The 27,953-nt window shown below is 46.5% G+C and overlaps 2 protein-coding genes across 5 annotated transcripts; one reads left to right on the plus strand and one right to left on the minus strand.

Annotated features, from left to right (window-relative positions):
* Positions 1–223: 223 nt before the first annotated feature.
* Positions 224–20,425, plus strand: arhgef16 (Rho guanine nucleotide exchange factor (GEF) 16). Of its 3 annotated transcripts, none has more exons than XM_042097190.1 (15): positions 224–1,059; positions 1,821–2,841; positions 3,723–3,774; positions 4,459–4,604; positions 6,499–6,555; positions 8,631–8,791; positions 14,658–14,810; positions 14,942–15,071; positions 15,316–15,390; positions 15,576–15,668; positions 15,985–16,139; positions 18,119–18,274; positions 18,697–18,767; positions 19,240–19,341; positions 19,742–20,425. In XM_042097190.1, exons 2-15 carry the CDS (start codon positions 2,308–2,310, stop codon positions 19,879–19,881), a joined length of 2,025 nt encoding a protein of 674 aa, XP_041953124.1. In that variant the 5' UTR covers positions 224–1,059; positions 1,821–2,307; the 3' UTR covers positions 19,882–20,425. The 3 variants fall into 3 exon arrangements, with proteins under 3 accessions (XP_041953124.1, XP_041953125.1, XP_041953126.1); XM_042097191.1 differs by having other exon boundaries at positions 224–958; XM_042097192.1 differs by lacking the exon at positions 224–1,059 and adding an exon at positions 1,092–1,276.
* On the minus strand, positions 20,339–27,441 carry ybx1 (Y box binding protein 1). 2 transcript variants are annotated; one of them, XM_042097193.1, is made up of 8 exons: positions 27,172–27,441; positions 24,623–24,686; positions 24,350–24,383; positions 24,152–24,241; positions 23,524–23,853; positions 23,277–23,374; positions 21,103–21,370; positions 20,339–20,687 (listed from the first exon to the last, which is right to left on the minus strand). In XM_042097193.1, exons 1-7 carry the CDS (start codon positions 27,275–27,277, stop codon positions 21,142–21,144), a joined length of 951 nt encoding a protein of 316 aa, XP_041953127.1. In that variant the 5' UTR covers positions 27,278–27,441; the 3' UTR covers positions 20,339–20,687; positions 21,103–21,141. The 2 variants fall into 2 exon arrangements, with proteins under 2 accessions (XP_041953127.1, XP_041953128.1); XM_042097194.1 differs by having other exon boundaries at positions 23,289–23,374; positions 27,172–27,440.
* Positions 27,442–27,953: the final 512 nt, after the last annotated feature.

A 27,953-nucleotide genomic window follows, 5' to 3' on the forward strand; every position in this document is an offset into this window, starting at 1 on the left:
ATATAATGTTCAGATATGTGAGACATTATTATAATGACATTGTATAACAACCCTCATAGTAATAGGTATATTTAAACAATTTCAAATGTATTTATTTGTTTTTTTCTTTTCATTTATTTTTCCTTCCAACTTGCTGAGGCCCCCCTGGCACCCCCTCGCGGCCCCCCAGTTTGAAAACCACTGGCCTAGTATACTGCTTTGAAGCATGATGGTGGCAGCTGTAGGGAATAGAGGATAAGAGATATAGATAAGGCCTAGAGAACAATGAGATGCTAATAATGTCACAGAATTATGGATGAATTGTAAGACAGAACCATATCCATTTGACACTTTGCTGGTCAGATCCCACCGTCTCCACCGAAAGGTGACGTAACAGACAGGATTGATATTATAAACTATTTTGTTTTCTGTAATATATCATGGGAAAAGTCTCATCAGAGTTAGGCTACTGTTTAGCCAAATGTCACGAATTATTTCTATTGGGCAGGCCGATTCACAAATATAGGTGTAGGCCATCATTTTCAACAGCAGAGGGCGCTGTTTCACAATACATTGATTGAGACGGAAAGTTCCAAAATGTCAGTGTGCATGTTCTGATCAGACATTAATATATTTATGAATGTAAATCACTCAGTGTCTCTAGTATACTTTTTTCGTCGAAATATTCTGCGGCTTAAAGCAGAGGCAGTAGGCTTAGCCCTTCAAGGACTCAACTCAGCTCAGACAATTGTGTTATCCCTATAATTGTCATTCAAGTATGTCCGTGAATAAGCTAGGTTAAACTATTGCATATGGGCATATGTATTATTTAATCGTGCATTCTTACCAGTCTCTGTGCTAATGAGCCTCCTGTCTACCTGTATACATTTGCTTCACCTGTGGTGACGTAAACTCGCACAGATAGGAGACCTCGGGCAGCAGTGCGTCGGGGAGGAAGTTGAGAAACCTATGGTGACAGGTAAACCTACTCTAGCCTGTTCTCAGAAAATACAGGACTGTTTAGAAGGATATCCAAAGCATAGCCTGCGTAAAACCATTGGGAATATGTCACCGCTATGGGTAAGTGTCCGTTTCACCTTGGTTACTTTTTTTCCTTGTGATTGTCTGACTCGTGAGTCCAAGGGGAAAGAAAGCATACCGCAGACGTATCACATCGGTCTCAATGCTGATTCAGATTGCACGGAATAATTTTATTCACTAAAATGTACGGGCTGAACGAACGTCGAGCGGCTACTTGGAAATATGCCCTGACAACATGTTACAGGTTCTTTGACAGGTCTGTTGATTCAAAGTTTACGATTTGGGTAGTTTCGTTAAAGATTTGTTTTACGCATAATCCAAACACTTGGCCATGTCGTGTTAAGTGTACCTAGGCCTACCTACAATCGTGAATTCCTTGGCGTGTTTGTCTTTAACCGTATTTGCAACTTTCATTCACAGTATAACCAGCTTTGAGGACCGTTTGTTTAGTGTAACGCCAAACCTGTTCGACCAGTGAAATATGTGCAGATTAAACGGGGGTATTAGCAATCCGGTGAGGTATTTGAGCCGCTCTAATCAGATTGTGGGCTACTGTTCACTGTTTTGGGGAGAACATGGGGGTCTCACTCAGATTCATTAACTGACATTCACATCTAAGGACTTGGGACAGTTTTGACGTACAGTATAGCAAATTCAGACCATATTTTGCCTAGGCTTTGGAAACGTCCTGATTTCAAGTTAATGTTTGACGTATCTCCTTGACAAGAGTACAAAATACAGCAATCAAAGTCTTGCAATAGGGAGACTCGTTATATAAATGGGCTCTGTCATCCTTGCAGGTTCTTGTTGATAAACTAGACGAGATCTGCTGTTAACCGTGCCGTCCTGCTGTTGGCAAGGCTGCGTGGAGCGCGTGAGATAAACCGTGCCCTTTCCTCCACACATCTGTCTCAACACGCCCAGCCTGCAGAGCGGAGCCTCTCTCTCTAGCCTGGGGCACCAGCGGGGACATCAAACGTCCTGCTCCGGGAGGGCCGGTCAGCCCATAGGCAACTGGGTCAGTACCAGAACACAGTCCACAGGGAACCGGGAGAATACCAGAACTCAACCCATTTGAGATTTGGGTTAGTACCGGAACACATCCCATAAGGAACTGGGTCAGCACCGGAACACAGCCCACAGAGACACAGATCAGGCTCATTGTTGTATGCCTGAGAAGAATCCACATCAGAACCTAGAGTCAAGAGAGACCTCTCGTGCAGCTTGAGTGGATTCTCAGCAGTGCTAGAACGTGGGCCAGGTTCCAGGTTCTATCAGAACAGCGTCATGTCCAACAGGCTCTCTGACGGTTCCACGGGGGACACGGCACCCCTGCTGCTGGAACAACGCTTCAGGTCTGACCTCCAACTGAACACACACACACACACACCCGACACAGACACACACACGCCCGACACAGACACACAAACAGAAGCAGGTACGCAGGTGGTGCTCAGCACGCAGAGTAAGGTGGCCCAGAGACTGGGCAGTGCCCAGCTCATCCCCAAGAGCCTGGCGCAGTCCAGCCGACCCAAGATGCGCCACCACACCACAGTGGTCACGCTGCCGGTCGGCGCACTGGACACACACAAGGCCAAGTGTGTGTCGCACATGCCCGACCTGTCCTGGGAGGATTACGACAGCGACGGCGATGGGTTTGCGCTGCGCCGTAACCGTAGGAACAAGTCGTACCGCGCCGCCGTCACCAGCCTGAGTGCTGACGCCATGGCGATGGAGCGCAGGGAAGCGAGCACGCTCAGACCGGTGGGAGAGGAGAGGGCACCAAGTCCGCAACCGACCACACACAGACCAGTACGCAAGGTAAACACACACACACACACACACACTCACACACACACACACACAGAGAACAGCACGCAGGGTACACAAACAAACCAGCATGCAAGGTACACACACACACACACACAGTGAACAGCATGCAAGGTACCCACAACAGACACAGACCAGCACGCAAAGTACACACACACAGACCAGCATGCAAGGTACATACACACACACACACACAGAACAGCACACAAAGTACACACACAAACCAGCATGCAAGGTACACACAAACACACACACACACACACAGACCAGCACGCAAAGTACACACACACAGACCAGCACGCAAGGTACACACAAACACACACACAGACAAGCACGCAAAGTACACACACACAGACCAGCACGCAAGGTACATACACACACACACACACACACAGATACACACACACACAGACCAGCACCCAAGGTACACACACGCACACACACACACAGATCAGCACGCAAGGTACATACACACACACAGACCAGCACCCAAGGTGTACACACACACACACACACACACACACACACACACACACAGACCAGCACGCAAGGTACGCACACACAGACCAGTATGCAAGATACACACACATACATACATGCACGCACGCACACACACATAGACCAGCATGCAAGGTACGCATACACAGACCAGCATGCAAGGTACACACACACACACACACGGCACTCCCCACCCAAGCGGAGCCCTGTACACTTAAACATGAACATACACATGCACCATTAGTGTCATACCATTTACAACATATGTCATATGTTACAATCTAATATTACAATGTTTAGTGTGATATGATATTTAAATGTGTTACACATATACCGTAAAGGGATATTGATGATGATGATGATATCTTTGGCAGAGAACCTTTGGGAGGAAGAGGAACCAGAAGCACGGAGGGTCGTTTAAAGATCGTAAGTGTCAGTTTTAAGTATAGTAAGTATATATATACTCTTTTGATCCCGCGAGGGAAATTTGGTCTCTGCATTTATCCTAATTCGTGAATTAGTGAAACACATTCAGCACACAGTGAACACACAGTGAGGTGAAGCACACACTAATCCCGGCGCAGTGAGCTGCCTGCAATAGCGGCGCTCGGGGAGCAGTGAGGGGTTAGGTGCCTTGCTCAAGACAGACTCACCCTGAAGTTGTTAAGAGGCTTCATGAGCACAAAGAGCAAGTTTCTGTCTGAGGATGGTTTAGATGGATGAGGGTTTAGTCCTGATGGTTTAGATGGTTGAGGGTTTAGTCTGATGGTTTAGATAGATGAGGGGTTTAGTCTGATGGTGTAGATGGATGAGGGGTTTAGTCTGATGGTTTAGATGGATGAGGGGTTTAGTCCTGAGAGACATTTTGGAGGAACATGAACTGATCTGACTAAAACCCACTTCACAATCAGGCATCTCACTGTTGTGCCTGTGGACAGTTCTCACAGCTGAAGCTTTATTCAGGCATGTGTTTTCTCAGATGTGTGAATAGGTGTCCGATTTGTAAGCTGGATGGTGTTAAAGTCTGGACCAAATGAATTGAATAGACATACATGTGAAGTTCTAAGCTGCAGTTTTCGTGTTTCTAACTTGATAAATATCTTCTTACAGAACCGCGCCTCTACCAGGAGATCAAGGAGCGAGGTTTGCAGAACACTGACGAGGACTTCACCCAGACGGAACCGCCGCCAGAGGACCAGGGCATCGTGGTGAAGAACTACCGCCCTGCCCACATGACCTGGAGTCAGCTGCCTCAGGTGAGACAGCGCTCAGCCAATCAGCTGCCTCAAATGAGACAGTTCTGACCCCATCAGCCAATGAGTTGCTTCAAATGAGACAGATAGAACCTCAGGTGTGGCAGATGAAAAGCTGCTTCTACATTCTATTTGAATCAAATATGTTTAAGTAGCACATGAATTGTAATAGCTGTAGTAATATGTCTTACATCAGGGGTGGGCAAACTGTGGCCAAGCACTTTCATCCGGCCCGCCGAGCATTTAATTTGGTTTCAGGCTGCTCGCTAGAGAACGCTTACAATGTCAATGTCAAAACATCATGTTAAATAGAGATGAGGCCTACTCTTAGTTATCTTCTTTGCAGCAGATCTAACTTGAACGTTATGCTACTACTCCATTTAATTGGGAACGCGTCTGCGCTCACGAGACGGAGAGAGAGCAGCAGGTTCCAGCTGGCTTGTCATTGTTGATAATTGATATCTCCTTATAAGAAGTAGCCTAAATCATGAAGGCAACAGTAGTTCCCACTACTGACCATTTAAAAACTGTGAGGGGGCCCAGCCGTAGGTACAGCACTAACCATAGCGGAGCAGGCAGAAGATCATTGAGAAATAAACGTGAATTGTTCTTAAGGCGACAGTGCACAATTTATACATGTGTTAAACAGCATGAAATTATCAGTATTATTTAAGCAATTAAAATTTTAAAACAAATACTTTTGATGCTAAATGATAGGCTATAACAAAATGTATTTGTGTGTGTGTGTGTGTGTGTGTCATTGGGGTGGGGGGGTGTTGTGCAGCCCGCAGGCCAGTTTTCAAAACCCAGTGTGGCCCTCGAGCCACACAGTTTGCCCAGCCCTGTCTGACACATTAAGAATATGGAAACTAGAGCATAAGAGAAGAGAGCATGGAATGGTGAGGAAGTGAGAGAGGGATGATGGTTGTGAAAGAGAGAAAAGAGAGGGAAGAAAGGAATAACCCTAATGGTGTTTGTGAAAGAGAGGAAAGACAGGGAAGTCCTCTGTGTGTGCGTGTGTGTGTGTGTGTGTTGCATCACATGGACTCCCGCTATGAGTCATCTGCCATCTCTGAAGGCTATTGATGAGCTGTCCCGTTGTGAATGTTACATAAAGGTTGCATAACATTTGTAATGAGTGAGATTTTTGTACAGTGCTGTGAGGATGGTCAGTGCTGTGAGGATGGTCAGTGCTGTGAGGATGGGCCAGTGCTGTGAGGTCAGTGTTGTGAGGATGGTCAGTGCTGTGAGGATGGTCAGTGCTGTGAGTATGGGCCAGTGCTGTGAGGTCAGTGCTGTGAGGATGGTCAGTGCTGTGAGGATCGTCAGTGCTGTAAGCTCAGTGCTGTGAGGCCAGTGCTGTGAGGCTGGTAAGTGCTGTGAGGTCAGTGCTGTAAGTGAGTCATATCATATTGCTGAGAGGAGCTGAGGGTGGGGGGAAGCCAGAGGAAGAGGAAGAGCTGAGACCTGCCAGGGGAAGAGTCAGGGGGAGAGTGTGAACTCAACAGGTGTCAGGTGTGTAGGTGTATGATCTGAACATGTTCTCAAGAAACCTTCCCCCCCTACACTTCCTGTCCCCTCTTCCCTCTCCAGTCTGTGTCCAGGGGATCATGGGATATGTGTCCAGGGCATTGTGGGATATGTGCAGGGCTTAAAGTGTTCAGGCGTGAGCTGGTATGCTTAAGATTTGAAAATAGGCAATGAGACTAGGCTACAGTATGATGTCCTCATAAATGTCTGATAACTTCAGGCACAGACTTTTCTATTGCTTTAAGCCCTGTATGTGTCCAGGGGATCTTGGGATATGTGTCCAGGGGAGGTGATTTAATTGGAAAGCAAGTTGCAGTATGATGCCACCATCTGTTTGACCGCGTTCTGTCGTCCATTTCTCCTCCAGGTGAAGGACACAGGCATCCTGGAGCTGATCTCACCTGAGGAGCGCAAACGCCAGGAGGTGAGTTACTGAGCCAGACCCGAGCCAGACACACACACACACACACACACACACACACACACACACACACACACATATACAGAGGACTCTCACACACACACACACACACACACACACACACACACACACACACACACAGAGGACACACAAAGCGCTTTCAGATATAACCTCCGGAGTATATGCGGAGGTTTGTCAAACGGAGGTCCTACCCTTCGGATGACTCAGATATGATGCTAACCTGCGGACCTTATACTGACCTTATACGGACGTATGTGTGAACGACATACACGCACATTACAGAATCTCCGTGTGGTTGTCGAGTGAGGGGTGGGGGCTTGTAGAGTTCACAAGATGCGAGACATGACGCAGAATATATGCGGCCGCTGCCTGTCACAGCTGATTTTTGTTTACAAAGTGTAGCCTATGTATTATGTAGGCTAAAGAAGAGAAATCTATTTGGCGTAGGCTAATACTTGGAGTAAGTCACGTAAGTGCGCACTTGAAATTGACCTACAGTATTTGTATGTGTGCTTCGAATAAACACATGTATCTGTTTTCAACGATATGTACCAGAATTACTTGGCTATAGAACCCCAAATCTGGTTTGCGTTGGAGAGAGAGCATGCACAAACATTATGGTAGGCTACCAGCCAATTTAGCAGGCTAACTCAAGACTTCAAGGCCATCATACAACGTTTTTAAGCAACAAACAAAATACTAACATAACAGTGAAGTTGTTCGTTTTTTTCATGGTTTATTTTTTCCAAAAGCATCCTCTCCCCATTTGTCTATTGCATTTACGTAAGGAGCTTGGAACAAAGTTGGGTTTTCTTCGTTTTCATTTTCTTACACGTATGTCTGAAAGCGCTTACAGAGCACACACACACACACGCACACACACAGAGAGAGCGCACACACACACACCCAGAGGTCTCACACACACACACACACACACACACACACACAGGTCTCACACACATACACACACACACTAGTCTAAAACACACACAGATACACACATGTTGAGACCGTGAGAAAGATGTTGAGAGGAAGATGGAGAACAACAGACTCCGATACACACACAGATATACACACTAGTCAACAGACACACCCCATAGGTCTCCCAGAGGACCAAACTCTTGTTCTTTTTGTCCTTTGTGCATTTCAGTGGGAGTGGATTAGTGTGTGTAAACATTCTATGGGTCACAGTCCTCACCCCCACCCCCCACCCCCACCCAACAAAGAACAACACACACATACACACACAGATTGACAGTATGCAGTAACACAGTGTCTAACTGGGTCTGTGTTTGTGTGGAAGACAGCTGTGTGTGTTTCTTTTTAAAAGTGTGTGTGTGTGTGTGTGTGTGTGTGTGTGTGTGAAGGTCTTTAGTGAAGCTGTTTTGTCTGATTGCCTGGTGTTTGGAGTATAACTCTATCGACTGGTATTGTAGTTCTCAATACAGTCACTCAGCGTTTGTGCTGAGCTTAGTCGTTATCTTTTGTCTGAACACAACGCTGCTCCTGGGTAAATATCAAGGTCCACCCTCGTGAATCTCAAAGAGGACACACCCAGAATACACACAGTGTTTGTTTCCTTATACACACACACACACACACACACACACACACTAACTGTATCACGCTCCAAGGGCATTTACTGCTGCGTGCGTGCGTGCGTGCAGGTGACCTGCTGCTCCACTCCTCCCTAGGCCTATAAGCAGGGTGGCAGTGTGAGAACAGTAACATGAAGAGTAAAAACAGGAAATCAGTCTAATGAGAACTCCCCTCCTCCATCTCACCCCTAGGGAATCTTTTTATACCAATCCTATTTTTAAATCATATTGATATTATTGTGTGGCTCCCCTATATATAATGCCTGTAGAATAGTGATTAGCCCTTAAGTGTGTGCAGACAGTGAGTTTGTCTGTCCTCCAGTCAGGCCTTCAGCTGTGTGTGTGTGTCTGTGAGATGTTTTGTGTAAAAACTTTGGTGTAAAAACTTGTTTGTGTGTTTCTGTTTGTGTGTGTGCGTGCATTTTTGCGTGTGTGTGTGTGTGCGTGTGTGTGTCTCAGGCCATCTTTGAGATCCTGACGTCGGAGCACTCGTACCAGCACAGTCTGAGCATCCTGGTGCGCCACTTCAAGAAGAGCGAGGAGCTGCGGAGCACCATGACGACCACAGAGCACCACCACCTCTTCTCCAACATCTCCGTCATCCACAGTATCAGCAAGAGGTCAGCACCCCGCTCCGCTCAACGTCGCCATAGCTACGGGGCTGTGGGGGCCCAAGAGCCCGCTTCTGTCTTACCGCCGCTCTCTGCCGGTGTGTGTGTGTGTGTGTGAGAGAGAGAGGTTGTGGGTGTGTGCTTGCTTGTGTGTTTGTGTGCGTGGGGGCGAGAGAGAAAGATGTGTGTAGATTAGTTAGAGTGGTGCTGGTGTGTGTGTGTGTGTGTGAGAGAGAGAGGGGTGTAGGTGTAAGACACTCTGGGCTCTATCGTGCGTCCCAGCGCAATTGACTTTGTATACTCGCGCTTTTGTCTTTCCTATTTTGCAGTCAGCGCATATTGGAATTTTCCCTCCACAGGTACGTGCCTGTAAATTAGGGAATTCGATTGCGCCCACGGGGGCGGTTCAGCGAAAAGACGGGGCGTGTTGCGGCGCAAACTGTTGATATTTTGCAGTTTCAGAAAACAATTCCGCCACAGACCAGGAACTCCCTGGTCTAAAGTCTGTGGCGCAAATGCAGATGCTATTTTGAGGGCCTGCGTGAATGAATGTGTTGCACACCAATCTACAGACACCCCCGTGATAATATTTGTCCATTTCCCGGTTTTGTTCGTGCATTGGTGACCTAAAAAATTAGTAGCCTACAACATCTACATGCAATATATTTACAACAACAACGCCTAATTATGACCTATTCATTTGGACAACTTTATACAGCCTTATAAAGGCCAAAGTTACCTTTTAGTTGTGTTCCAATTTACCGTTATGTATGGCTTTAAACATCGCGTGCGCTTTAACATCAGCCTAAGCATTATTCCAGCTGCGCTAAGGTTTTAAGCACCAGAATTTTGCCTACCTTGTTGTAGCCCATCTGAAATAACTCCAAGCTTTATGTTCCCTCCATCCTTTCGTTATTTTCAAAAAACGTTTTATATCCATGATGGCCTTAAAGTCTTGAGTTAGTGAATTAGCTTAAATCAGCTTTTATGAGCTGTTAACCAGCAAATAGTACAAGAAAGCATGCAAGTATGGCTACAATTTCTGTAGTTGCTGCACCCATTCTCTCTCCTGCTCAAACGAATGTTGTGCGTGCATTAAGTTGATGATAAAGTGTTTACAAACTCTACTTAACAGAAAATATTGTATCGGTAAACCATACATAATTTCAAAGAAAAATATTACCACTCGAGGGAAATCAGTGTGGTGTCCATTAAGATGTGAAATCTAGCGTACACATTTTCACGAATCACGGATGTGTTGATGACATAAATTAGGAAATATTAGATGACTTAAGGAGACGTGATGTTGAATTGCATGTCGATGCCATTTAACCCAAATGCCCCAGCGGCAGCACGGGAAGAGATTAACTGACAGAAGATATGCATTGTCTATAGAGAGGTAATGTTAGATTACATTGTACATAGCAAAAATATCACCATGCATTCATAATCTCGTGATTCAGTGAGAGTGATCCCAAAACATCGGAAAGTATGTCTTTGTGACAATTCTGTATTACATTTTGTCAAGAGGAAAAATCAATAGCTGACAGTTCCTAACTGAACAGTAAAATTATAGCGCTGTGAACGCTCCTGGCTGCTCCACCATAATAGCAATCAGCTATGGAACAAGCGTGCCTGTTGTTAAAGGGAATGTGAGATGACGCCCTGATTGGTTTATTGCACGTTACGCCCAAACCACACCCATGATTAATGTAGCTACTTCAGACCACCCCATTTTAGGCCTAGTCCACACGTACCAAACCGATCTTTTTTCCCTCCGTCTTCCCTGGAACCGTATCAAGAATATTTGCGTCCAAACGGATCCATCTCAACACGACTCAACACGTTACTTCATACCCCAGGCCTATAGGTGGCACTGTGTCTTTACAGAAATTCACCAAAACTTGCAAAACGTGCGCTTTAAAAACAGACAGAATAGGCTACGACGAAATGGCTAGTTCAAGGAAACCAGAATTGTTTGTGTGGACTGATGGTGAACTGTCAACTGTAGCCAACTGTAAAACTAATAAACTTTATTTTACGGTTTGTGAAGGGTGCAGTCCCGTCCTTTATTTGGCTAACGCAGGTAGGCCTACTAATCACCTTTACTTTCTTTGGTTGTAGGATAGTCCGTGATTCACATTAGTTTTGGCTATCACCGCAATTAGGCTACTAAACGCAAGGCTTACCCAAGTTGTAGGCTATTCTGTCGCCACATTTATAATATTGCTATAAAACCTTCGTTAGTAACAGTCAATACTTCTGCCTGCAGCAAATCGTGCATTCGCATTCAGTGTGCTACCATCGGCTTAACGTGAGTTCTAAGCGTCTTTGTATGCTTATATCTGATTTCACTCGACTGTGAATGCATGTATATATGTTGTAAGACATGTAAAATAAATGAATGACACTGACACTACGCACAAATTAATGTAGCCTAAACTTACACCGCACTTTCCTAATAACTTAAGTTCTCTTGCGTCACTGACAGTAGCTAGAATGCATAAAAAAACACCGGGAAAAACAGTGTTCAGTCCACGAAGTCATAAGCTATCGGCGCTGCGCAGTATCAGTTGTGATATTTATCTTAACGGAGTGTAATCGTAGGTAATGTCATGTATGAAAACTAGTATTGTTAGGCAAGTCCAGTCCAGTCCAGGGCAGCTGAGGTGTGGCGATGACATCATCGATACGCAAGCAGGATGTGCGGTTTCGCTGTCTAAACCAACTCAAACGGGCTACGGTTTCAGATTTCTCCACTCTGGGACCAGGTTTCAGAAAAGTGCGGTTTCGGGCAGTGCATTTACAGGATTCGTTTGGACGCTCGGCCAAGACGAAGCAAAACCTCTGCGTTTAACCTAAAAAGCGTCTCCGTGTGGACAGGCCCTTAGATTTGCGCCTGGCGCAACAGTCAAATATCCCGCCGGTAAAATAGCATCAGCGCCCAAGACCCGCCCACAAAGTGACTTGCGTTTTGCGCAAAGACACTTCCGTTTCAGACCGTTAAAATATAGCCCTCTGTATCTAAGTGGAGGCGGCAGCAGCTAGATATCACATTCCTGATGATGTCTGTGTGTGCAGGAACAGTGTGCCCCACTCACAGCAGACAGAGAGCACACACAACAACAGCTGTGTGTGTGTGAGCAAAAGAGAGAGAGAGAGAGTGTGTGTGTGTGTGTGTCAAAGTCAAAGTCAAAGTCAGCTTTATTGTCAATTTCTTCACATGTTCCAGACATACAAAGAGATCGAAATTACGTTTCTCACTATCCCACGGTGAAGACAAGACATATTTTACCAATTTTGGTCCACAGACAAACATAACATTCAAGTAAACAAAAAAGTAAGTAAATAAGAGGGCACATATAATAATGAAAAAATAAGAGCAGCAAAATTTGGTTGAAATTGTGCATAGACAGTCAATAAAATACTAGTGCAAAGTCAGGCCAATAAAAGGCTTGGGTAGTTCTGTTTGACCTAAGTAAGAAAGAAAGTGGCATAGTGGTGCAAGTTATGTAAGAGCAGCAGAAGTGTTGTGTTTTCAGGACAACAACACCAAGTTGTAAAGTGTACAAGTGTGCAAGTGGAGTAGTGCAGGCGGCCATTTTGGGTCCAATGTCCAGGATGTTATGTAGCTGAGGGTGGAAGGGGGAGAGGAGGGAGAGAGTTCAGCATCCTTACAGCTTGGTGTATGAAGCTGTTGGTGAGTCTGGTAGTGCGGGAGCGCAGGCTTCTGTACCTCTTCCCAGAGGGCAGTAGATCAAACAGATTGTGAGCGGGGTGACTTGCATCACTCACAATTTTGGTCGCCTTGCGGGTGAGGTGGGTGGTGTAAATCTCCTTCAGGGAGGGGAGTGAAGCACCAATAATCCTTCCAGCTGTGTTCACTATGCGCTGCAGGGCTTTCCTGTTGTATTCAGTGCAGCTTCCGCCCCACACAGCGATACAGCTGGAGAGGATGCTCTCAATGGTGCCTCGGTAGAATGTGGTCATGATGGCTGGTGGAGCACTTGCTCGCCTGAGTTTCCGCAGGAAGTACAGGCGGCGCTGAGCTCTCTTCGCCAGTGATGCAGTGTTGGTGGTCCAGGAGAGGTCTTCACTGATGTGCACCCCCAGGAATTTGGTGCTGCTCGCTCTCTCCACCACAGCACCGTCGATGGTCAGTGGCAGGTGTTGGGTGTGACCTCTCCGGAATTATATTGTCATCCTCTTGTCACGTCTCGTCACGAGGGTCATATAGGTGTGTGTGTGTGTGTGTGTGTGTGAGCAAAAGAGAGAGAGAGAGAGTGTGTGTGTGTGAGAAAGAGAGAGAGAGAGAGTGTGTGCCTCTCTCCTGTATACAGCCAAATTAAACTCTGCATCTTGATTGTACTTCTTCGTGACTGGATCTCATGTTTCACTTTGGTATGCAATATTTTTACCAACAGTCTAAGAGCAGCATGTTGCAGAAGAACATACTCTCAGTAGGGCCTCACTCATAGCAGAGACTGGTGATCACACACAGGTGTGTTTGTGTGTGTGTGTGTGTGTGTGCGTGTGTGTGTGCTTGTGTGTGCCTGTGTGTGCGTGTGGTAAATACCGATGTGTGTGTGGGTAGTCTGGAGCTGTGTTTCTGAGCAGGTCTGAACAGGTTAAGGAAAACTGGTTCCACAGCTTGGACGGAAATCACACTCTCTCACACACCCACCCACACACACATACAGACCTGACAGGTTCTCAGTGGCTCTCAGAGAGCACACTGCTGGGTTCAGTCTAGGGTTGCACCACTAATCGTTTCTGATTCAAAACTGCAATTTCAACAAATGCAATGAGCTTAATTAATTAATCATGCAGCTCGCAACTCTCGTCACGTCTATGGTGTTTATATTGTCATCCTCTTGTCACGTCTCGTCACGAGGGTCATATAGGTGTGTGTGTCTCATAACTTGCGGGTCATACACAGGGCTTAAAGTGTTCAGATTGGAAAATAGGCAATGAGACTACAGTATATATGACGTCCTCATAAATGTCTGTTACCTACCTTATTGCTTTAAGCCCTGCGTACAGGTGTGTGTATCTCAGTACTGCAGGGGTCACACAGGTGTGTGTATCTCCCATGTCTGTCCTGTTTGATGAGTGTGTGTGTTCATGAATAAGGGTCGTTTTCAGCAGAGAGACAGAAATTATCAGAAAAATCCACACATGCTCGTTCCCACAGTGAGCCATTTGTCATTTTGCTGAAATATTTGTGTGTGTGTGTGTATGTTTGTGTTGTAACAGTTTGTTTTGATCTTGGCTGATGGGTTTGTGTGCCAAGTGTGTCTTTGGCAAGCAGGATGTGTCGTCATGGCAACCCTACCTGTCATCTCTTGCCATTTACAACCGGAGTCTCAAGTGAACCTAATTTCACTCAAAAAAAGTGTCATTGTGCAATTCCTCTGGGTGCCTTATGAAAAGCAATTAAGATTGCATTACACACACACACACACACACACACACACACACACACACACACACACACACACGCGCGCACACACGCACACACACACACACACCTTGTCCTGTCCTCCATCTCTGCTCCCTTCTCCCATTTTCCCTCCTGTAGGAATGAACAGAAGTTATGGGCTTATGACTGACTCACTCTTCTTCTGCTCTCCCCCTCTCCTTCTGTCCTCCTCTTTTCCTCTCCTCCTCCTACTCCCTCCCCTTCTCTTCCCCTCTCCTGCTCTCCCTTCTTCTTCTCCTCTTCCCATCCGACTCTCCTCTCCTCTCCTCACCTCACCTCCTCCACTCCTCTCCTCTCCTCTCCTCACCTCACCTCCTCCACTCCTCTCCTCACCTTACCTCACCTCCTCTCCTCACCTCTTCTCCTCTCCTCTCCTCTCCTCTACTCCTGCAGGTTTTTTGAGGACCTGGAGAAACGCCACACCATCCATCCCGTCATCCAAGACATCAGTGACATTGTCCAGAACCACGCCACCAATCACTTTGAGCCCTACATCGTCTACTGCGCCAACGAGACCTTCCAGCAGAGGACACTACAGAAGCTCCTGTAAACACACACACACACTACCAGTCATTGTGTGACCGCTGCTCTGGACAAAAATGATCATATTTAGTACTATCCACTAGGCCACTGACTGATTAACCATATATTTTCTGTGTGTGTGTGCGCGCGCGCAGCTCCAGTAACGTTGCGTTTAAGGAGGCTCTGAAGCGTATCGAGTGCAGCCCTGAGTGTGGATCTCTACCCATGATCTCCTTCCTCATCCTGCCCATGCAGAGAGTCACACGACTGCCCCTGCTCTTGGACGTCAGTATATACACACACACACACACACACTCACATTTACACACACACACACACACACACATGCATATGTACACACATACACACACACACATGCATATTTTGGAGTGCGACCATTTTTTTATTTTCTACACACACGCACACAAACACACAAACACACACACACACACACACCATCAAGCAAACAAACAAACAAACTTCTTTCACTCCCTATTATTATTCAGCCCTGTGTGTTCTCTCTGTGCAGACCATCTGCCAGAAGACTCCTGCTCAGACTGCAGAGTACTTTGCTGCCTGCTGGGCTCTCAAGGCTATCAGTAAGGTAGGGGTTCCTCCGCACGCACACACACGCACGCACACACACAGAGCCATCACCCACATCAGCTGATGTTAGCCCAGTGTGTCTGATCTGATCTGCTGAGCTCACACCCATATGTGTGTGTGTGCGTGTGTGTGCGTGCGTGTGCGTGCGTGCGTGTGTGCATGTGCGTGTGCGTGCGTGTGTAGCTGGTGAAGAGCTGTAATGACGGGGCGAGGAAGATGGAGAGGACGGAGCAGATGTACAGCATCCAGAAGCAGATGGACTTCGGCAAGATTAAGGTACCGCTGTGGGACGCTATGAATCCTATATAAAACACACACATTAATATATCTCTAGGTGACATCTATGTGTGTTTGTGTGTGAGTATATTTGTGTGTGTGTGTGTGTGTGTGTATGTGTGTGTGTGTTCGTGATCATGTGTGTTCGTGTGTGAGTATGTTCACATGTGTGTATATGTGTGTGAGTATGTTCATGTGTCTGTGTGTGTGCATATGTATGCAGCTGTTCCCGCTGATGTCGTGGTCTTGGTGAGCGGTGTGTATGTTTGTATGAGTATGTTGATCTGTGTGTGTGTGTGTGTGTGTGTGCGCGCAGCCGTTCCCGCTGGTGTCGTCGTCTCGGTGGGTGGTGAAGAGCGGAGAGCTGGCGGTGTGCACGGAGGAGCTCAGTCTCTTCTGGAAGGCCTTCAGCCACCGCAGCTACTTCCTCTTCCTCTTCAATGACGTCCTCATCATCACCAAGAAAAAGGGGTACGTCCAGCTCAGGGCCTGGGGCACCGCAACACGTGTGTATGTGTGTGTGTGTGTTTTATATTGAAAGTGTGTAAGAGCCCAGGGTAGTCACAGTCTTTTGCTCATTTCCTCAGTAGAGAGCCTGTGTGTGTGTGTGTGTGTGTGTTTTGCTCATTTCCTTAGTAGAGAGCCAGTATGTGTGCTCAGAATAAAGATTCAGCCAGACGTGCAGCCGGATCAGCAGCGTTAGGCTGACGAGCCTCTGAGATTACGGGGCTTCTGGCCTGATGTGGCCCTGACTCAGCTCTGATGTGGCCCTCATGTGGCCTTGACTTAGCTCTCATGTAGTCCTGATGGGGCCCTGATGTAGCCCACTAGCCCAGATGCATGTTTAAAGGAGACAGTATTCACTGCAATTTGCACTGTAGCGTAAAAGATGTGTATGAATATAAATAATGTAAAGAACTGTGTGTATGCATGTGTAGAAACATGATGAAGAAAATAATGTGTGTATTTGTGGTGAAGAGGAGAGTGTGTGAAGCACGTGCGTGTTTGTGGTGAAGAGGAGGGTGGCTTTGTCTGTGTAGGGGGTAACAAGAGCCAGGAAAAATGTGTGTTTGTGTTTTCTACGTTCTACGTGTTGGGAGGTGGGACAAGATGAGAGAGAGAGTGTGTGTGTACTGAGGCCATGAATGTGATTATACGAGAGGTGTGGGTGTGTGTGTGAGTGAGAGAGAGAGAGAGAGAGAGAGAGAGAGAGAGATGAGGGAGGTCCTCTGGCATGCATGGAATTCCTTGATGGCTCCCAGTATGTTTCCTGTCCTCCAGCCCCCCCGCCACACACACACAGGTTTTCAGTGTTCTGCAGTGTGTGTGTGTGTGTGTGTGTGAGAGAGCTGAGCTGAGAGACCGCAGCATCAGCGACCAGCCTGATATCATCTTCGATGTGTGTGTGTGTGTGATTTAACAAGTTAGATCCACTTTAAAGCATTTATGGATGTTGCTTAAGATATGGGGAAAGGTTTTATGGTCACTTGATGCTAAAATGGAGCTTTTTAGCCAATCCTCAAAACACTACATGTAGTGTGAATCTAACAAGGATGAACACTAAAGAAATGCCATCCCAATTGTGAAGTCTTGTCAGTGGTAACGTCATTGTGTGGGGATATGTCTCACCTATGGGGATTGGGACACCAAAGAACAGACATTCATGTTACACAATATCAAAGGAAAACCTGTTGTAGTCCGTTGTAAAACTAAAGCACTAAGGCAAAACTGAGGCACAAAGCTAAGGTTGGGGAGAGGCTTTGCCAACTCGTTAGAGTAACCTGAGGCACAAATAAAGCTAAACACTGGAGAGGCTCAAATAACAGGAAGGGGAATTTTCTAGAATGACTCAAGCCCTCGTCCTGATTGAAATCCAACACAGAGTTTGTGGCACTACAGTGCCGGAGCTTTATCCATCAACCTAGATGATCCATGCAAATTCTACAAAGAGAAACTTGGGGGAAATCACTGCAAAACAATGTACAAAGGCGATATTGTCTCACATCATATGAATTTGGGTTGTTATTACACCAAATGGATTAAGGTGTAGGGGTTGAATACTTATGCAAATGGGATTTTAGATTATTAAAATCTTTATATTGATTACACTGATTAGGTAAATATGTGTACATAGAAGTACATATAGAAAATAGTGATGAGGGTAGAATACTTTTGCAAGCTGTACGTCAGAGTTATAGGCTGTGCTGTGTGTATGTGTTTATATGTGAAGTGCAGAGACTGTGCTAGACTGTGCCATGCTGGGGTGTGTGTGTGTGTGTGTTAACAAATGCATCTATTACATGTGTATATATACTGTATATATATTGTGTGTGTGTGTGTGTGTGTGTGTGTGTGTGTGTGTGTGTGTGTGTGTGTGTGTGTGTGTATGTGTGTGTACACACACACACACACACACACCTAATACATGTATGCATTATGTGTGTGTATAGCGAGGAGACATTTGTGGTGCTGGACTACGCCACGCTGGAGCACGTGTGTGTGGACGAGGAGCCGGGCAGCGGTGCCAACCCCCTGCAGCTGCGTGTGGTCATGGCCCAGAACAGCACCGGGCACAAGGAGCAGATCGGCCTGGTGGCAGAGTCCAAGTAGGGAAACACACACACACTTTATTTCTTAAATAGTCTTAGAATTCACACACACACACACACACACACACACACACACACACACACACAACATACACCCTCCCAGTAAATCACTAATTTGGACAGAAATATTATCAGTACACATAAAAAAAAAATAGACTGGCTCCATCTAGTGGTTGTACTCAGAATGGAAAAGAAACAGCTTTGCCATTGAGGCGTGCTATAACCCAGGGTCTTAATAATGCTCTGGCCAAGTGATTACATTGTTTGTGTTGGTTACAGATTCTCTAGTGTAAAGTCTGTTTCTGTCCATGCTTAAAAGCCTAGATTGGGCTAAGTGGATGACTTAGAGGATTGAATGTGTTGGGTGTGTTTAGTGGGTGTTGTAAGGCTTGCTAAATGTGTGTGTGTGTGTGTTGCAGACTGGATAAGGCTCGCTGGGTGACTGCCCTCAGGGAGCACAGACGAGCAGAGCGCGACACAAACAGAGACGGTTGGTGATTTCTCTTTCCAAAATGGCTGCCTTCACCTTTACATGTATTTGTACCGCTGTGTTGACCGACTTATAACCAGAGGTGTGAAGTTGAGCCATAAACACAGACACATGAATGTTGTAAACACAGTGGAGGTTTATGAGGAGTAGCAGGTCCAATCTCTTCCTCATTACTGCTGGTAATGACCAGTGTGAGGAGACGCAGGGGCTGCCTGGGAGCGCCGCCTGGTTTACGAGGCGCCCAAAGCCCTGTGCAAATAAGAGGGGTGTGTACGTGTGTGAGTGGGAAGGTGTGTGTGCAAGCGTGTGACAGCGTATGTGCGTGTGTGTAAAGTGCGGCTCAGTGGCAGCAAATCACACAGGAAATGAGCGGCTGCTGTTGGGAGAATTGCTTTATTTCCCCGATCTGATGTCCACTGCTGGCAGTGTGTTTGTGCTGCTCATGCTACTGACCCGTGTGTGTGTGTTTCAGAGCTGCCGCAGTACGAAGCCACTAAGGCCTATATACCGAAGACTCCAGATGAGCTGGGTCTACAGCAGGCAGAGGTGGTGATCGTGGAGCAGGAGGTGGAAGGTGTGGATCACCAACACACACACTCATCACCAACTACACTTTGACATTGAGGTCTAGAAGCATTTACAATGCAGGGATCCTTTACACTACTGTGATGTGTTTGAGACCTAATAATCAGATAGGTAATGTTATCCAATGTTGCTTTGTATACTACAGATTTGTTTTACTAAATAAAAAAAAAATAAAAACACATTTTTTAAAACTTCAAAAAGTTTTACATTTTCAAAAAAACAGTAATATCTTGTTCAGCGAGGTGCACAGCGGAGTTTAGGGCTACGTGGAGTTCAATACAGAAACCAGCCTCGTCCAGGAGTGAGCTAGCTGTAGGTAGCCAGAGCAAGCTGTTGTGTGATTGGCTGAGAGTGGAGTAAGCTGACGTTTGATTGGTTGTGTGGTGCAGGGTGGTGCCACGGGGAGCGGATGCGTGATGCGGAGCGCGGCTGGTTCCCCTCGTCCTGCGCCAGCCAGATCACCAGCCGCATCACCATGATGTGCAACATAAGCCGTATGGAGCGCCTGCGCAAAGAGACCATAGTCTAACACACACACACACAATCAACAGGAGTCTTGGACAACAGGGGACCAACACATGAGCCAACACCCACACACACCAGCAGACCGCAGCCTTTAACTATATATCTGGACAGTCGTGAGGACTCGCCCCTGCCTGTACAACTGGAGGGCGGCACAGTGTGGAGATGCACTAACCTCCATAAACCTCTCCACTCCTGTGTTTGTACTTGTGGCTAAATACTTGACATTTACTAACACTAAACTGGCTGTTCTAAAAATGTGTTTAGATGTTTTCTGTTAAAATGCATGTATGATTGTGTGTCAGTTCATGTATGTATGAGTTTTTAAAAGTTACTTCAGTCATTCTGAAGGGTATAGTTAATACACACTTCATGCCTTCACTAAGTGACCAGGTCTTTTCAGCATTGTGGGGTGACCAGTGATTCACCTGCCTCACGTGAAATGATTGAGTCCAGACAAATGGTAAAGTTCGTCTTTGACTTTTATTTGAGCTTGCCTTTTTGTCAAAATTCATGTTTGAATACATAAAAAGTTATTTAAAAATGTCAAACTGACCAGATATCAAATTACTTTTTTTTTCTTTAAAAACCATTTGGTGTAAAAACTTAAGACCGATTTAGAAAAGCAGCTGCTGTTTCCCCAGAGCTCTAAGCTGTCACGTAAAAAGAATGGAAAAAAAGGGGTCTGCATAGATCCTGCAGGCAATCGGTGGAAATCTGGTCAAATGCGAGTTGCAAGCTTAGACGATCGTCAAGTCAAATCTGGTTCTTATTGCTCACATCTTTGATGTTTCTTTGTGTTGACATCACTCACTGCAAGAGAGAAGGAGAGCTCAGGGTCAGTGGGTCCAGCCTTGACCAACACACACAGAACAGAGAGGACATCAGTCAAGAGCAGGAAGCATGCGTTGGTCAGGGAACAGTTTCAACAGTTACTCTAGTGGTCATTACAGCAGCAATGCTACCGAGCTGCAGTAAGGGAGTAGTGGTAGCAGCAGCAGTAATTTTAGTTTTATGCCATATCAGTATCTATGACCATCACAGTAGGGGAGCTAAAGTATGGTGTGTGAATGGAGAGTCCCAGAGAGGGGGACAGCAAATAGAGAGAGAAAGGTGTTATGCCCGTGTGTGTGTGTGTCTGTCCAGAGGATGGTAGAGATGGTAAGCCTGTGTGTGCGCGCTTGGAGGATGGTAGAGATGGTAAGCCTGTGTGTGTGTGTGTGCATACCCGGAGGATGGTAGAGATGGTAAGCCGGTGTGTGTGCTGTTACTCGGGCCCGGCCTGCTCGGCCTCGGGAGCGGGCTTGTCGGCGGGGGCGTCGGAGGCCTTGCCCTCCTTGCCGTCCTGAGGCTTGCCGGTCTGGGGGCGTCTGCGGCGGTAGTTGAAGTTGCGTCTGTAGCGCCGCTGCCGGGGTTCCTGGCTCTGCGCGCCGTCACCCTGGTTCTCCTTGTCCTCCTCGCCCTCACGCACTGGCCGCGGCCGTGGCGGGCCCCTACTAAAAGACGCACACCACGAACGCTTACAACACACACTACACACGCACACACCCGCTTGCAACATGAACCCCATCATACACACTCCCCGCATACACACACACACACACACATCACAACCACTTAAAACACAGACCCCCCCCCCCATCACACACACACACACACTCCCCTCATTCTCTCTCACACACACACAGCTGGCTCCAGGCTGGCAGCACAGAGGCGGGTTTGCAGGAGGCAGTGGAGATGTGGTCGCACTGCTCAATTTGCACGAGAGCTGATGGTGGCTCCAACCATAGAGGAGTCATATAGACTCTCTGGAGAGTGAGGCAGTATCTCCTGCATTCATCTCAGTGGCTGATGCTCAATAAATGGGTCATATAGACATGTCATACAGACCTGGGGAGAGTGAGGAAGCATCTCCTGCATTGGGTCATGTAGAGCGCCGCTGTAGCAGGCAGCTCACTGCGCCGGGTTAGTGTGTGCTTCACCTCACTGTGTTCACTCATTCACTGACAGGATAAATGCAGAGATCAAATTCCTTGTATACTCAAGTATACTTGGCCTAGAAACCTTACATTATCCATAGCACAGACTGACTTTTCTGTAACATGCTACACTGTATAGCCCTGGTCATATAGACATGTCATATAGACCTGGTTAAACGGCATTCATATCAATGGCTGATGCTAGGCTGGTTGCCTTAGCCAAATAACTTAACTGACTGCAGTCATCGCTACAAATGGCATCAACATTGCTTCAAGGCACATTTTCAGGTTAGATAGCACTTTACAGATGGCCGCAAATGTCGTCAATGTGGATCAGCTCAGAAGACTGCTTAGAAGCAGTCAGCTCATAGGAACATCCACCAGTTCACTGGTTGCCATAGAGCACTTGTCCAATGCCATTTTAAAGATGGTGGCAGCCAACTTGGATGCCAACTGGCTTTAGCTCAACTTCAGCATTATCACCTGGGTGTCATGCTGGAAAGGCTGGGCTCAGCCCACTGATGTGCTTACATAGCCTGGTTTCCAGAGTCACCACCTCATTTCACTTTGTGAAGAGCGTCTGGCCTCATGATTGGAAAATGTTCCCAACACTAGCACCGTAACACTTTGTGTTCCCTTCAAAACCATTGGTTATGGTGGACCAATGAGAAATCACATTGATCAGGGATTCCTAGCATGGACATGAATTTTTAAATGATTCCGATTGTAATTTTTTGATATTTGCAGGTGTTGCTACTACCATTTACCACACCCACTTTTGATTTCAAAACTACCATCATCCCCTGAAGGAAAGAGGGGCTGAGGGAAACGTTAGTGTACTGTCAGACACCAGACTAGGGTCTCAGTGATATGAAAATGAACAGAGATATGAGACCTGCAGCTAGGCTAGTACTGTTCACCTTGGCAACATAGTTCTACTTTTCTACTGAGTAACAGGACTGAAGTGTGTTTATACAAGTCTTTATAATGCGTTTTAGGCGATCTCATCATAATTGGACAGCCCTAAATACAGGTGTAAATCACCACCAAGATGCACTGTGATTATATCACTCACACCATTTGCAGAGGTGGTCTGACATCTCTTTTTTTACATTCTGATGCGTACCCACCAATAAGAGTCCTAATGGATGGGACTTTAGCAGTCGTGAAATACAAACACATGTGGTCAACCAAGTCTGTGGCTGTCCACCTTGGATACATGTGTATATGGGTCTCAGCTGTCCACTTATGATCAAACTGGCCCTGGAGCATTTTCAACCAAAGTGTAATCCTACCCTGAGGGAGTCAGAACCGAGTCAGTGTCTGGTGCTTTACACACTCCGAACCCTGACCTGGGTCAGTCCACTGGCCCGCTCCCCCAGAGCAGGACACCAGCCTGGCGCACACACACACTCCCCCCCACCTGGGTCTGAACCTTGGCCTGAAGCCTCTGTAGTAGTTCTGCCGCACAGGTTTGTTGCCCTGGTCTTGACCACCCTGGTTGTCGTCTCCTTCTCCACCCTGAAAACACACACACAGGCACTCCGTTAGTCCACAGCCCTCCTGTTCACACAGCACTTACTCATCTAGCAGATTTTAAGTTTTAAGAAACCGCAGTGCGAAACCTTTTGTGATTTGATGTGTGTGTGTGTGTGTGTGTCTCATCTCACCTCGGTCATCTCCCCACGGGGGGCGCTGCTGTAGGGGGGTCTGCGTCCATAGCGCCGGCGCACAAAGTAAGGGGGATATCTGCGTCTGCCGGGGTAGGAGGGGCGCCGCTGCTGGGCCGGACCCTCCCCCTCCGGGGCGCTCTCCGCTCCTCCCTCGCGCTTCTCCCGGACCTCCCCCTCGCCATCTCCATCGCTCTGGAAGTTGTCCTGGTAGTCGCGCGGGGGCCCTCTCCGGCGTGGGTACCGTCGGTAGCGGTTACGGTCCGCTGCGTACTTGCTGCCCTGGACTGGGACTCCGCCTGGGCCGGTGACATTTGCTGCTTCTGCACCCTGTGGACACAGTCATAAAACACACGATATTTCTATCTAGACGAAAAATCACCACAGTGGGTTATGGCGTGCTCTGTGACATTTCAAACAAAGGTACCTAAAAAAATCCATTCAAGGTCTCCACCTTGTTGGACACACATATGGAAGTTTTACTCATCACCAATGTGTTACTTACAAACTTCACTCCAGGTGATTGAAAGAACATTTAATAGGAGCTCTAACGTGTAGATGTAAATATACACACAAAACCAGGCATAAGCATGTGAGCTCAGCCAAGATGCTTTGGGCGACTACTGACCTTCTCCCCTTCGACCACATCAAACTCTACAGTCTCTCCGTCCCCCACGCTGCGGAGATACTTCCTTGGGTTGTTTTTCTTTATGGCAGTCTGGGGGTCAAAACAAAAAGCACACTGTTCTTTCCCATTCCACCCGAGGAGATGCACTTTAATAAAAACACACACGGGCGACAGAGCGTGTGATGTGTGCCTCCTTACCTGGTGTACAAAGACGTCTTCTTTTGTGTCATTCCTGAGAAAATGAGGACAGCGAGTCTTTATAAAGCTTGTGGCTGATTCCATATGGCAGCTGCATGCACCCCCAATAGAAGCCCATTGAGAAACATGGCTGTGCAGCTTAAAGACTTTGAGGTGGCAATAAACAATGGCGTGCCACCAGCAGACTGAGCGTGGCTCTCTAAGCATATCAAAGCTGTAATAGGATTGAGGATGTGTGCTGACCCACATATCACATTAGCCAAGAAATCCTACCTGTTGATGAAACCATAGCCGTTCCGAACGTTGAACCACTTCACTGTCCCCAGGACCTTTGTTGCTGTAAAAAAAAAAACAAAAAAAAAACATGAATGTTTTACATCAGGCCTTCAAATTTAACAGGAAAGCAGCGCCTCCAGAAAAAACAGTTACACAGAACAGTTCAAGACAAGCAGGTGATGGCCAAAGAAAGTCAGCAGTCCAGGGTCACTGGGCAGTTTGTAAGAAAGTTATTTTTAACTGTCAACTGTCAATCTTTTTATAGCATCTGATGCAAATGCCTGCAGTACAACGACAGCTGTGCCATTCAGACAGCACTGACCAGACACAAGACCCCTCTTTACAAACAACACTCCCTATTTGAGAATGTTCAGATAGGACAACTAGTTCCACCATTACAATAATTGCTGGCCAACACAGCATTAGCCCGCAGTGCCCGCCCGTGTATACTTGTAAACGTATCCAGGAAACACTGGTAAAAAAGAAACAAGGAAGTGATTCAAAAAGTTACACGTGGTATGATGGCTTGTCCCCGCGGGGTAGCTACGCCAAGCTCATTCAATGCCGTGGCTAAAGGAGTTTACGATACTCAAATCGCATCATGCTCGAGGTCAGCTGAGGATGCGTAATATTTCATTTGGCTCGACCTCAGGGGAATATTAATCACTGGATTCAATAACACTAAGCAAATCGCGATCGTTAATGAACAGAACGCTCGGCGTAATCTTGGTATAATCAAGGCGATGTACTATCAGAGGCTAAGCTACGCTAGCTGGTTAGCATTTTAGCGCTAGCTCATTGGTTTTCAACCATGTGGTTGGAGATGCGCCAGTAGCTTAAGACCCAATGGACCTAATGCTAACTACAACTGCGCTTCAGCATGATATGTTCAATTCTCTATATTTCTAGCTAGACGAAAAATCGTCACAGTGGGTGATGGCGTGCTCTGTGACATTTCAAACAAAAGTACCTAAAAAAAATCCGTTCAAGGTCTCCACACAAAAGAAATCCCTACATCCCGAATATCATGGCAGACATTTTGGAGGCTCAAGCTAGCTCCTGTGCGCTAATGTTCAACGGGCAACCATAGCCGCAAAAGGCCCAACACAATGGCCAATATTACCCGTACCGCACGTTATTAAATTACCAATCAGTTATACTTGTTGTTAGGGGCATTCATGCGTGGAACGGATCGTGATCCAATAAAGGCGATGTCCACTCCAACAGAGGCTGATTTGAGTTGGGGTGAAATGCTGGCATGCTTTCTCATGAACAAAAGGTTCGGCTAACAGAGTTAGCTACAGTTTCATCTGCAGTGCAGTTATTTATGATAGCCAGGGCTGTCTGTGCGATTAAGTTAATTCAACGCTACTGGAATGTCGGTCACCAAACAAAATTCCAAAGGTGGAAAATGCAGCAAACAGACCGTGTAACGTTAAACACATTTACACTCTTGGTGAAACGTTAGGGGGACCATTACAACGCCTGGTTAAAGAATTATGAGTTTTGATTCCAGACGTATCGGCCGGTGGAGGAGGGTCATGATCAAGGCCAAGCTCACATCCTAGCCGCCGGCTGGCTGATGTTAGATGAGCAACGTTACCAGAGCCACTGAGCCATGTGGCAACTTGTACCTACGTTTACTTACAACATAGAAAGGGATTCCTTAATGTTACTATTACAAATTCGTAAGATTCGCAAACAAGCGTTAATTCCCATTAGTTCATGTTCGAATGGAAGGATCTCAGTGATGCAAACGGTAAACGTATGTTAGTGGCTGCCATGTCACATAATCCAGCGAATTAGACGTAGAAATTGAGAATTCATTGTTTAAATTCAAGCTCTTATCACGTATCACTGCCTCACTTCAGCAATCATAGCTTGGTACTAGGCCGACTTGTCTAGCCTGTTCCCGAGGACAGGCCGCTAGGTTAACATTAGCTTCTCACAGAACGCCACATAACTGAACAGTTTAGTAAAACAGCTGATCACCCAATAATGGAACGTAGACACTGGAAGTAGAATTAGAATCATATGTGAACGTTTCAATTTAAACTTACAAAATAAGCGGCCGTACTTCGACAGTTAACGTTAACAGTGGCTACAAAGGCTCCGAGCACAGCAAGTTAACAAGCTAACCAACGTTAGGTGGCTAACTTTAACATTACCAATCAGTTGTTCAACGTTAAATATATTGAACAGTAACGTAATTTATGATACGTGATACGTTTAATCTTGAAAGTCTTATATCACTGATCACTTAAAAATTGGTTTCTTGTTAACTAACTAACTTAAGATGAAGCCACAAGACCTAACCAGGGACGTTGAGTAGCGTAGCTACTATAAAGTTATGGCCACATAGCAATCATGCATCGTGTTGGCTACCATTAGCTAAGTAACGTTAACGATAGGCAGGTCAACCAGACAGCAGTCATATTGATTTCAATGCCTAAGGCTATATTATACTTCGAGAAACAGTGAACATCAAATAACTTAAGTAGTAGTATTCACTTTTCCCCACTGAACCAACTAGCTAGCTAGCTTACCGATGACCTTCTTGTCCCCCGCGGTAGCTGCGGCTGCCGGGCTGGATGGGCTCTCCGCATCGGCGGCAGGCTGCGGCGGTTGTTGTGTCTCGGCCTCGCTGCTCATGATGGTTTCTGGTTGGTAAAGACTTGTGCCGGCGGTGGCTCTCTAGTGTGTTTCCCGGTGCTAGATGGTAACCTGGGCCGGCGGTGGTGGGGGCTGCTGCCTTCGGGCTCTCAGCTTTCTTTTCTCCGCTCCCGTTGCCGATCGAACTGGACGGAATGGGGAACGAAGCCGGACGATATTCCGATAGAGCTTCCCTCCCATCCTATCATTTAATTGGTTTACAGCCTATTTCTCGACCAACCTAAACAATAATCTTTCTATCTATTGGTTCTAAGATGCGTCACTCAAAGGCCAACACGGTCTCCTCCCATTGTGATTGGCCCTTTAAGGCAACATTGAGAACAGCCCACGAAAGCAACCCAGATTGAGAAGTGAACTCAGTATAAAATCTTATGAACTTCATTAAGCTTGCTAAGGGTCGTACGTGTGCGATTGTAAATCTATGCATATTTGGCTCAAATTATCATGTGCAAATAGTATATGAATAATCTCATGTACTTTCAATGATTCAGTTGAATAATAGTAATGTAAGTAGTTTTCAAATAATTCATTGGAGGGTTTACATGTCAGTTTTATCAAAGCGCCTTAGCCTTATCCCGCTGCAACTCTTAGGAATGTAAATATGAAGGCAACCTCTGGTAATTCCTCGGCAGGGAATCACCTTGTTACAGACCTA

Source organism: Alosa sapidissima, chromosome 7, assembly GCF_018492685.1.
Source record: "Alosa sapidissima isolate fAloSap1 chromosome 7, fAloSap1.pri, whole genome shotgun sequence".
NCBI lineage: Eukaryota > Metazoa > Chordata > Actinopteri > Clupeiformes > Clupeidae > Alosa > Alosa sapidissima.